Source organism: Lepisosteus oculatus, chromosome 15 (assembly GCF_040954835.1).
Source record: "Lepisosteus oculatus isolate fLepOcu1 chromosome 15, fLepOcu1.hap2, whole genome shotgun sequence".
Taxonomy (NCBI): Eukaryota; Metazoa; Chordata; class Actinopteri; order Semionotiformes; family Lepisosteidae; genus Lepisosteus; species Lepisosteus oculatus.
Genome location: NC_090710.1, coordinates 25,535,986 through 25,549,074, shown reverse-complemented (window position 1 = coordinate 25,549,074; position 13,089 = coordinate 25,535,986). Strand labels below are relative to the sequence as shown.

The window sequence follows — 13,089 nt, the reverse complement described above, 5'->3', positions numbered from 1 at the left end:
TCCAGGGAACTCAACTGCAGCTGGCTAATGGCACAATCCAGACTCATAGAGCCATAGGGATCAACACCCAAGACAAACCCAAGAGTGCCAACTGACAGAGCCAATTAGGCATCTACTTTAGGTGTTTCAATACTTTCAGCACATCTAAACCTTTTTAAAAATCTCTTTATTTAAATATCACTCTGTTTCTGTAGTACCAGTACACATACTGAGACCTGGATAAAATGAGGAATTTTGTATATGCTTATAGCAGGGCCGTCTCAAGGGTGGGCGAAGGGGTTCATGGGTGTAGTAGTGGTGGCAGGGACCAGCGTTGAGGTGATGAAATAGCTCCCTAACTGGCCTGTGCAAACAGACACACAGAACCTAACAGAACTCCTAACCGCCATTGTTGCTAATGCTATCGGTACCTTCAGGTGTCTCAGTGCCAGTATCCTTGTCGTCGACGAGATCACCACCCCTGTCCGTTTCTTCTTTGCTCCTGGTTTTTACAACAAACCTTTCCAAAAAACCCTTTAAGGGTCACATTTGCATCCTCCCTCTTCTGCTTCCTTTTTCTTTTCTCGCCCCCACTGTAGTATTTTCCAGATTTGTCCCTGTCTCTGCTTGACCTCACCATTTTCCCACCGGCTAACTTTTTTTCCAAGCTAGTTTAGTTACGCTGCAATCATTTTTAGCTGGCAACCGATGGCCTATGACATAGCTTGTGCGGGATAGGCTTTCAGTTGCGAATAAATCACCTGCTCTCCCACTACCTTTAGATTTCATCTTGAGTTAAAATATGAGTTTTGTGTGTCGCTTGATTAAAATATTTAAACGTGTATATATTTATAGTTTTATGCGTGCGTGAAGCAGGATTGGGGATGGGGGGCTGGCCCCTTCGCCACCCACTTTGAGACGGCCCTGGTTTATATCTTGGAATGGAAGGGAATAATTTACAATAGCGCCTTTTGGTCCGGTGACTCCAGACGTCCCTCGGTCCCCCTTTTCTCCTTTACCACCGGGCAAACCAGGAAAGCCGACGATCCCTGGAGGTCCAGGAAATCCCTGTGGGCCAAGAGGGCCTGGCTGACCCTGCGTGGACACGACAAAGCAGGAAAGTCATGTTTTGTGCACATGTGGTGCCATAACTTCCTAGTGCAATCAGTTCACATGGAATACTGTCAAGACAGCGAAACATCCTGTTCTGTGCCTGAACTTGTCAGGGTGAAGAATAACACTTAAGTCTCTGTGAATCAGGCTTATTATTTAAAATGATGGTAGATTTCATTTTTTCTAACTGTGGGAGACCTGAGCTGTAGACACAAAAAACAAACCCAGCATGTCTTCATTGCTGTGATCCATTATGATCTTTCACAAATGTACACTCTCTCGAAAGACCATTTCAAAAGCAATGGGACACTTCCGGTGTTACCACCCATTGTAATAAAGGCTCACACCAGTGAATTCGAAGAGCTCTGCGAAATATACTCATATAAATTATAGCCACTAGATGGCGAGATGTGCCTTTTCGATAATATTGTACTGTCTTTTGGTGTGCCTCGTTTTAAAGAATCGCCCTCTGCTGGATTACAATGGTAATTACGGTTGTTGAGCGCTTTGAGGTAACCAAAATTGTTCACAGCATTCTAAATTAACATAAAAACGATTGTTTTCCTTACTCAAGAGTAAATCTGTTTTGTGCAGAATATCTTTTATACTTGTTGAAATTCATTTCCTGCTTATAACATATACCCTTCTATTTCTCCTATTCTGTCTCATTCCCTCCTAATCTGCTTGAAATTGTAAACCTTTGTTTTGGCTGGAGTATATTGCAGGAAACCTCATACTTGTACACTCCCTGGTAGTTATGATATAGTAATTGACCATTGCTGATGTGGAAACATGACATTTGAGTTTTTTGCCAAATGGTTCCAAGAGGCTGGATGAGATTCTAAGACCAAATCAGGTACCAAAAAATACGTATACTTCATAGCGCCAACTGGGCTCATCTCACTTGCAGTGTTTCATATGTTCTTAGGACAAGGAAACAAATTTAATGGATTTGCAATCTGGTGTGCACTGTTTCTGTATCCAGTGGTGATAAGGCTTGAAAACAGAACCAGCACATTGTCTAAGACCTAATTCACATGGGTGCCACCTAGTGTTGTCAGGACTGATTGGCCAAAACTGTCTTTCAGCTTCTTCAAAACACTGTTACAGTTATGAAATTAAAGAAATAGTAATGACTAAAACATGTAGTGACCTTTTCACTATAATAATAACAATGGTGAAAACAGTTCTGGAGAACACAAGAACCTAAGAAAGATTACTTGAAGATTTCGGAGAACCAGCTTGAAGAACATGACTGGGTAACTTGTTCCAGAGAGGGTGATTACTACACACTAATCAGAGCTAGAACCATTTCCAGTGCTACCTTTCTTTTGGTAATGTTCCTTTTGTATTGTGGTAATACCACGTCTTTGGTGGTCATGTAATCCTCATTCAATCTCAAGTGCCATACAACTCTTTTTTCATTCCTCTGGCAACTCTCTCCTGTTTTGACCGAAGTAAACGAAGAACACCCTTCATGAGAACCTGTTTTACTTCACGTACCTGTACATACAAAAAAAGGGTTTTCACACTCAAGTAATTATCTTCATTGGCACGTAATAAATCGAAAGAAGTCATTCAGCAGAGAGACCAAAAATATTTGATGTCTTTAGTGGTACATTATTCATACAATGGCAGTAACTGGTTTGTCCAAAGCATTTATAAATCATGCATATACATTCTTGTCAAACTTTTAGAGTTAGTAGGTCAAGTACTCTGACCTTTTTAAGGAGGCTACGTTCAAGTTAAAGCTCTTCTAGGCCTCTGGTTTTAATCTAGCAATATATTTTGTTTTCCTGCAAAGGAAAATGTTTTAACAGGTGCTGGGGGACTATCCCCAGAGATGCTGTTAATCAAGTTGGATGATTGGAAGACACAGAGGAAGCACAATCTTAGCAGCTTTTCCATTGGAGCCTGGCCACTTGCTGAAATTACGTGGCTTGTGAAGACCTCTGGTTGCCAGACAAAGCCTGATTGATACAAACTAGGATGTAACATCTAGAAAACGAACACCATTTAGTGTACAGTCGAAATGAGCAGAAATATTTTGTTTCTATAGAAAAATTTCTCGTAAGTGGCTATATCAGATAAAGAACAAGTAGACATGACATGAAGACATGAACTGCAAGCAGTGGGGAAGATAGCCTTTCATAATGAACACATAAGTGCTGCATCCATGCAAACTTACAACTTTAAAACTTTGGTAGAGTTTACTTCAGTCTCACCTAACACTAAAGAACATGATTGTTTGCAGAACAAGACCGAACCAGCACACTAAGACCTATGATGGTTGTTATCTTGACAAGGCTGTATTGGTTACACATACTGGTTCTTTATTGCTGTCAAATGCTCAACTGCTTGGTGGCACTGAGTCAATGCTAACTTAATAAGTGATTGATGTTGTAATATTGTGGTCTTGTTCCTTGTAATTCAGCATGGTGAGGGCAGGCTGCTATGATACTGGGAGAATTAATGTAAAGAACTTCAAGTCAGGAGGTTTGACCAAGGTTTGATAGATTATGGCAATGGCAACTTGAGTAATAGGGCTTATGCCACTTAAAAGGGAACTTTAGTTCATTTAAACGTTTCAAATGGTGTGATATCACTTAACCCATGAGAAACCTCATAGAACCTTGCTAATACAATTAAGCGATCAGTTACATCAATCCGCAAACTGTTTTTTTGCCACTAATCCCAGATAATGGGAAAATCAACTTTAAACATTATCTTTCAAATGCATTCAATACATTTTATAGACTTTATTATTCACGTATTATTTCAATGAGCAATTGCAAATTAAACATACCTTAAAGATAGAATTCCCACCTCTTAAATACTCAGAAATACTCTATTAAATATATATATATTAAATTAATAAATCTTTTTAGTACAATTACAAGTACAATTTCTCTAGATGTTTAAGTGCTTTCTGTCTTTCCAGTACATATTGAAAGGAACTAAAATGTAGATTTCTTTACAAGGGAGCAGTGACTTCACTATCAGTAATTGAAAGAGGAAATGATTAAAATTGTGTAAAACAAGCAAATAGGTCAAAAGGAAATTAGAATTCATAAATTAATTTATGTTACGTGCTTGTCCTACTGGATAAATAGCGTGTGTTTAATGGTGTCCATTGGGAGTAATGTGACTCTTAAGAATTTGTGACCTACTATAATACTCAGATTAATCTCAGCCCTGAGACATTAGATATTTCTCAAAACAATTAAAATAGTTTTGAATACACATAGTTCTTTTTTCAACAGGGAACTACAAAATGAATAGAACGTTCTGTTTCAGTAAGATTTATGAGGGAAAAAAATGAGAAGGCCACACTAACGGAAACAGTTATACAACTCTTTTGCTGGCAGATTTAAATTCACATTTTCATGCCTTCTTTAGTTCAGCATCAAATGCAACAACAAACATTTGGTGATTGAAGTCTGATATATCCCCTCAAACACAAGGATAAACCTATAGATTTGTACAGTAAACCAGAAAAGTTAGTTTATACTAATAATGCCATGTACCAAGGGCCTACTTAATTAGCTAGCATTTTGCATTTACAGTGTCAGATGATTGTTTATCTCATTTATGATACATGACCAAACATTTCTAGGAAGAACAATTAATGAGAAAGCTGGATGTTTTCCAAATCTCAACAACCCTCTTTCGTGATCAATTTACTACAAATTCTACACAAATACTACAGGTTCAGAGGGATTAATGAAAAAAAAAGCAAAAACTAACAAAATTTAAACACACAAAGAAAAACTACACAGTCCAATTTCTTGAATGCTGATACTCATTTGTCTCCCAGTCATGAAATACAGGGAGAATTAGTTGAATTTGGAAACAGGTGGTTTTTGTCCTTACTAAGATTTGCAATGGGAAATTATTTCCTTTGAACATAGTTCAAGACAGAAATACAGCAACAGATGCCGGTCCCAGGAATTATTGTACTTTATGTCTGAAGTAAAAGGGTCAGATCCACTTTAACCCTTTAGTATTAAGATTTCATGTGTCAGCTTTCTAGAGTTGAAGTATTCCTGTAAACCGATTTCTTTTACAGTTGTGCTCTATACAATTATTAGAATTGAAGTCTTCATATTATAAAAATAGTGGAAAAAATAGAATTTCTTATTCTAATCTAATTCATATTACATGCATCATTTAATATATTTTATTAATAAAATGTACACATTAATCAGACAATGTAGTATATTTAATTTAATATACTACATGCACAAATGCATACTAATTTGGACTTAAATCACTCTGGATTGTTGTAGAAAGATTCAGTTATATTTCAATATGTCATGAAAGACATTTCATAGATGAAAAACTAAAGGTCAAGATAGAAAGCATAATAAATAGGTAATAAATAGCATATTAAACCATGTAGACTCCCATTTTCAACTTTTAAATGAAGCACACATCTATGCTAAATCAGAAACACCTAGTATAACATGTAGGCAGTTTTTGTTACTGATATAAACTCTCTAAATATGTACTACTCCTAATTCATAATATTTATGCATAGCAATTTGTTTTGAAGATGTGACAAAGTGGAGATAAGATGTTGAACAAAAACAACTAATCACCTGTTTGTGTTACACCTGCATACTACTGTACTGTCTTTAGGAAACCAAAATCGAGGCCCCTCTAACACCAACTACTTCTGTTCAAAGCAGAATGGAAACAGTTAATCTAAAGAGTCAGTAGAAAGGCAGTGACCGCTTTCGCTGCTGCTGCTCACTCAACATTAAGAGATGTTGCAGGCAGCCAGACAGAGCTCTCCCTACCAGCTGGAAACAGCAGGGCAATTCCTTCCCATGAATGGCTCTCCTGGTCACAGCAAGATTATGGAGCTAAATGGATTAGAATCACTTTTCTTCAGGTTACAGGATTCTTCTGGCAGACTTGGCAGAGCCGTCTATGATTTGTGCTTTTGCATGATGAATGCCTTAAAACAAAGTTTACGTTCCTGGGAATTACATTCACTTGTAAACGGCCTCCACGGTGAGGGGTTGGTGTTGTAGCAAGCACATATCATTCACATTCCTCCCGCTAAAGGACGGGCACAGCGTTCACAGAGCTTGACTTAAAAGGCAGGGTCAATCGCTTTCTCACGCTTTGAACAGCTTAAAATACCTTTTAAACCGGAGGCGGAATGATGCTTGAGTCTCTCCAGATTTAAACACTCAAGATTACGTTTGCTTGACGTAAACCCACGTTACTCCCCACCGTAGCAGCTGTAGCAGAGAACAAGTTCTGGCAGCAATAAAAGACGCTGTAAAAGATTAATTTCTTAATATTTATTGTCAGAAATTCATATTTATATTATAATGTACTAAATCTAATAACTAAATAGCCCGACATACTGCTGGAAGGAGGAAGAACAAAATAAACTCAAATTATCATTTGACTAAATCAGCAAGTTTGCATTAATTAGGAATATAAGCAGGCAGTTGCTGTACTGATGATCACATTTGTTCTTTGCATCCGACATGGATAATTTAAATATCACTTCCCAAGTACTCATATTTATTTGAATAAGAACATATTGTTGCTCTTCCTAAAGCAGAAGTGTACAACACCAGGCATTTCCTTAAACAGGACATTTCAAAATAACTATTTTATTAATTCAGTAGGCTTTCACAGAAATCAACTGTAAAAGCAAAACTGTAGATTGTCTCTTACACAAACTTTGTACCAACCATTGCTTTGTAATTCCATCATCTTCTGTAAATCTGTTATACAAATATTTTATAAGTATTACAAATACGGTATAAGGTGATTTGTACATGCTAACAAATGTTGTATATAAAGAGCCATGGAATTATCTGAGGAGGACAGAGGAGGGTATTTAGCCCATTTGCTCATTTAACATATAAATATCATGTAAGAACATAAGAAATAAGAGGGTGCCAGTTGGCCCACCTACCTTTAACAATAAGGCTAGTAGAAGCTCCATACTAACACAATGAAATAGTAAGAATACAGTTAACTGATTTTGAGAATACAGAACAGTATTACAAATGCTCTGTTAGTGAATACTTCACAAGCAATGAGTGCAAAAAGCATTAGTTAAAGGATATATGAGTTATATATGAGGTTTTTTTTTAGAATCCTCTCTTTTCATCATTTGATATTACAGAGACAGAGCTCATAAGCACTAAGTACTGTACTATGGCATATGAACTGCTTCGTCCTAAGGAGATGACAGCTCTGGTACAGTAGGAATTGATTTGTGAAGCTGATACATCCCACCTCTTCTCCCCCTTTACAGCCCTGTCAGCTGGCTAAAGAGCTGCATGTGGTTTATTCATATCCATGCTGTACCTGTGATGTCCTGAGGACATCCTGACAACAATTATGTCTACGGGAAATATTTATTCCTTATAAATAAAAAAAGGAAAGATGTCTGTAGGAGCTACCTTCCTCACTCACACACAATGCGTGCATCTTTATCTTGCCATTATTCTTCTAAATAGAGAATGACTGCCTTACAGTAATACAAATGTTGGCTGGAAAAATAAGTAACCAATGCATAAACAATTACTGTAGATAAACACAGGAAGGAGACCTCCAAAGAACAAGCTGAAATTTTATAGGCACTGGGAAACATTTTTCTTTTTGTCCTGAGGAATTCTTTAGGCAAAAGAAGCCCAAGCCCAGCTTTTCTACAAATTTGTAACAATCAAAATCATATGATACATTGGATGTTGGGAGATCACTTTTTTAAAGGATTGCCAGGTCTTCTGATTTTTTCCTTTATTTTAAAGCAGTTATTGTGTTCTCCCCAAAAGAGATCAGAATTAAAATCTCATTATAAATAGCAAATACTCTGTGTTCCTAACAGGTAGCTCAGATAGAGTATTACAGCATTATGTAATGCTGTTTATTATAGAATATGGATTTGACTTGTTAGGCCAGGTTCCTTCAAAAAGTCTAAAGTAAATGGCCTTTTCTCAGTGTTGATATCCAGAATAAAACCTGTTCATTCTTGGATTTGAGGAAATCCAAAGCCGAAACCGTCAACAATGGTAATCTGTTTTTACTTTACTTTACTTTTAAATAATCTATACACAGTAAGTACGGGGATTTACCAACCTGTTCAAATGATTAAATCTAATTAATTTTTCTATACAGATCTTGAGTAGATCTCAATACAGCACACATAAAAATGTTTCAAAATGAAAAACATTAAAACCCTATTCTTATTTTCATCTATGAACATTTTATTTAAATGGACAGGAAACTCCAGATTTCCTCCTTGTAGAGTGTCCTGTCCTTTTCCAAAGGGGAGTTTAGAAGGAAACAACATGCTGTCTGGGTTAAACTGGACAATTGGCTGACCTTGTTTCTATGGTGTTTAGAGTGCATTCCAGTGATAAAGTGTAAATAACTAATTCACGCAAAATAACTAAACTTGGTTTCAGCTAATGAAAAATTGCCAAAATGGCCCAGGGCCATTACTGTGTAGGAGTGTTTTTCAAGCAGGGAAACATCTGTCTGAAAAACCCTTGTGTGCCAGAAGAGTTGGAGATCCCAGTGATAGCTTTTATTCTGCTGTAAAACTCACACGTCTTTTGAAATTGTGATGATTCTCGTTCGAAAATCAACACGGCTGTCCAAGGCGTTTTATCTAAAATATTAAACTTTCCAAAAAACTCTTGAACTTTTTTAAAAGTTGAAACTGGGTGTCTTTCGCAACATTTTTATCTTTTTGAAAATTTGAGGAAACAGAAAAAAGGGGCAACAATATAAGGACATAGTTGAAAGGGTAGCATTTAAATTGCTGGATATTGTGCTAAAATTGTATAAAACACAAGTAAAACCTCATTTGGAGCACTGGATTCAATTTTGTTCTGAAATTGAAAATCGCAAAAATGCAAAACTGGTATTTCTGCCCTGAAATCTGTTTAGAGAAGAGTAACCATATACTGTACATTCCCAGGATTAATTAGTCTGTCAGATTAGGGCATTTAAGAGAATTGAATTGTTCCATTCTTGAACAGAGAAGACTATAAGGAAATCTAAGAAAGTATTCAAATTCCTCAAAGGTTTTAAAAAAATACAACACAAGAATTGAACCAGATAATACCAAGTGGAAACTACAGGGAAGTGTATTTAAACAGGAGAACAAGAGGCGATTCCTTACAAAAAGGGTTTCAGGAGCCTTGAACAAGATACCCGGCCTTGTTGTCAAAGTTCATACCTTTGCTTATGTAACGAATACGCCCCTTTGTATAACAGTGATCTCAGCCGCCCAGGCTGGAGGAGTTCTCCTTTACCTCAGCCGGCAAGTTCCCTGTTGTGTGACGCTGGAGACCCCGGTTTGCACCCAGGTAGTGAGGGACGAACTGGCAGGGCAGGAGCGGCAAGGCTGGAAACCCCAAGATCCAGCACACTTACAAAATAATTCAGGATGAGATCCTTGGAAAATGTAGGGACTAGTCACCAGAAAGGGTGATTGGGCTCGTCTTGTTAGAAATGTTTTTATGATTTGCTTTCAAGTAAAAGGGCATGGGTTCTGCCTTTCTCTGACTCCTAAATTGATCTTTCCTACTTGGGGTCTGTGTGAGGTGTTCCTGTGACTGTGTGTTCTGTTACACGAGTATGTTTAATGCTTGAGGTCAAACTGTTTGCAGTGTCATCCGTCCATCAACTTTCACTAGCAATAAATCCCTACACACACACTCGTATCACACACACAAACACTGAAAAACTAAACAAAATATAAAGTGATAAAGACTCTCGATTGTTCACTGAAAAAAGAAATGTTGGAGAGAATCGAATTTGTTTTGAAGCTGCTCAGGTTCCGATACTCTCAGTACTTTTCACAGAGCATTTGAGGCGCTTACATGCTAACCTGAGACAACATGTTCTGTACTTGTACTGACAACTTTACTTAGGAAGAAGGAGAAAAGGCAGACAGCAATTTAGATATAACTTCTGAAGGCAGAAAGCTGGATAAAAAGAGGTAAAGACGAACTGCTAAAAGCCTTGAGCTTGACATGGAAAGAAAATCCATCTAGGAAGTAACCTGTTTAAAAAGCAATGAAAAAAAAGAGATATGGAAATGGATGAATGCCAGCAGCCTGAGTTTTTAGATTTTTTAACTTAAGAAACTTAAGGAGGGGGACTAACTACTTACTGATTGTATTAACAGACAGAGAAGCAGCATATGCTGTTTATTAAGTTCCATGTTCAGTTAACCCTCAGGAGACGCCTTGCCCTGTAACCATGGCAACAGGGTTGGTGCGCATGTTTCCTTTTACGGAGGTCTACTCACACATTGGCCACTGCCATCAGCTGGACCACGCCAGTGTAATGTCATCCAATTCTCCAGCAGGAATTTGTTTTTAACAAGATTACATTTTTTGGTATTCCCATTATTTTGCTTTCCTGGAATTTTAATGAGATCTCACTGAAGAAACCTTTCCTTTTCTGCTAACTTATTCAAATGTCTGCAACACCAGTACATTGTCTCTGCAGAAACTTTATGCAAAACAGATGACTTAGCTAAGGATATTTCTTTTCATTTCCCATATTCAAATTTCCAAGTATTACAACATTAAAAAGATATTGCGGTTAATTTCAATATAACAAGAACATTACTATGAATACAATCATTTGGAATTTTATTGGGAGTTGTATAATAATTTTTCGTTCTGTAATATGATAAATATATGTTCAGTGCTTTATAATGTACATACAGAATTTGTAAGAGAAATATCTACACAATTTAGTTTCTTTTTCCATTCATAGAGTGCAAATGTGGAAGTGTTCAACATTATATTGTGGGTTTAAATACTGATTGCAAGTTATAGGCAAGCAAAATAATTTGTATTCTATACAAAGTACAACTACAATCTCAACATACCACATTTTTCTACTTTATCAGTAATTCAAAACTACTTTTACAACTAGTAAATCGAAGTAGTAGGAGGCAAGAACACAGGACTAAACACACCCAAAACAGAAATCTTTTTCAGTAGCAAAGTAAAAAAAAAATGAGATTTAGCAGTGGTTCTAACTTCTGCTATAAATTATAGAGGAAATTAAATGCAGGTCTGTGATTCTCCTTTGCAAACTCCTACTCAGCTGCTACTGCAGAATGAACAACTCACACACCACAAGTTTACTTATAAATGATTACTCCAGATCATCTGGCCTTTCACCCATTATTCACATGTTCTTTTCTACTATTTCAGAAAGCATTTCCAAGTGGTAGTCATTGACATTAACTGTGACTTGCGTTCCTCTAAGCCCAACCCATGAAAATGTTCCATACGCCCACTCCCTAAATTACTGCATTGGCTGTGCTGAAGTCTATATGGAAAAGTATTTTATTCGGAAACACAAAAGTAGGGGGAAGTAACAACGCAAGTCTTTCCAGCGAGAAATTTATACTGGCAGTAAAAGTACACTTCCTTTCTCATAGACTGATCCAGTGCTACTGTACATCTTGAAGGCTGACCCAGTCTCGTATCATATCTCATGTTACCAGAAAGAAGGAATGTTTTTCTATTACAATCATGTACAGAGACAACAACATGCAGAAGAACAAACATTATACTGTATTCTCTAATTCAGCAGTAAAAACAAAAACTAAAATTTAGATATGAAAGATGATAATGACATTTGAGTGTTGTCTGCCTGGCCAAGGAACGAGGTAAAAATAACCAAGTAACTGAGTGCATGAATACTACTGAATACAATAAGTGCAAGGATTCAACATCATCACATTACAGTACCTCACAATTACCTCACAATCAAACAGATCGATACATGAAACTTTGTAAACAGGGAAGAAAAGACTTGCAGTGAGTAAACCAAATCAACACTAACTATAACAGGTCAGAAAGGTTATTGTGTTTTAATGCCTCTTAGTACTCACAGCTGTGACTGAGGCAGAATGGTTTTGAATATCTTTGTAATTCTGGTCTATAGCTTTGCCTGCTGTGTTAGGGAAACAACATTTTGGCTAAGAATACAAAGCTGTCAGGTGTCTCCCATAACCAAGGGATTTCTGGATAAGTGGTAGTGAATAGGGCAGAGGAAGTGCATTAGCTCAGTCAACACTGGAAAAGATTAGATTAAGTTTACACCTGGGATAGGTGTATTCTGACATTCTCTGAAACTTTCTTTATAAACACCAGTGAAAGTAAATAACTACCTCTGAACCAGACATGTCAGATATGGTGATGTAGACAGAGTTAACCAATTTGTTCTGCATCTCAAAATCACATTCACAGATTATGTTGGTTATAATATTCAGTTGGAATTCAGTTCCTGCCACTTAGCACATGTGCACTACTTTCCTGCATTGTGGTCTATTTACAATACCTCCTTCAAAATGTTCAATATTTAAAATTACATCTCTTCAATAGTCTTTTCTGTCCTTTATGACATTATGGTACTTTATGTACTAGTCATTGTGTAACATACTGGAACAGTAAAATTGATATCAGAGACATGTACTATTCATTGTGTAACATACTGGAACAGTAAAATTGATATCAGAGACCAGCACAATATTACATCACTGGTAAATAATCTTAATGTAAGATATGAATTCTCAGCCCAGACTTCTTTTTGAATTGGTATGCATGGTATGCCATTTCACAACTCCCATTTCAAAGTCAGAAAATCTAGATTTGTACCTGCTTACTTTTCTGTGGTGACAAAAAAAAACATACATATTTCTGGGGATTTAAGGTGTACATTTGGCCTACCAAACTACAGCATTTTTCAACACTCCTCTTTTTCATCTGCAACACGTTTTTCCTCATTAAAATAATCTGATTTCGGTGGGGATGAACCACAAGGATACTAAGTCCTTTGCAAGGAACCACAATTGTGAAACCAATTAAAATAACATTCCCAGACCACATTCACCATACAGTACTATTTCACAAAGTGTGACCATATTTTCAGTCTTGGAAACATACTTATGTTTTGCTTGTACAAACAAACAGACGATGGGAA

General features: G+C 36.9%; 1 protein-coding gene across 3 annotated transcripts in view; it reads right to left on the bottom strand.

Annotated features, from left to right (window-relative positions):
• col4a2 (collagen, type IV, alpha 2) overlaps positions 1–13,089 on the bottom strand; it is a 103,294-nt gene that overhangs the window by 37,978 nt on the left and 52,227 nt on the right. For all 3 annotated transcript variants that reach the window (XM_015364170.2, XM_015364172.2, XM_015364171.2), the window contains exon 5: positions 940–1,074. In XM_015364170.2, the coding sequence (XP_015219656.2) occupies positions 940–1,074 (135 nt within the window). The remainder of the gene's footprint in view (positions 1–939; positions 1,075–13,089) is intronic.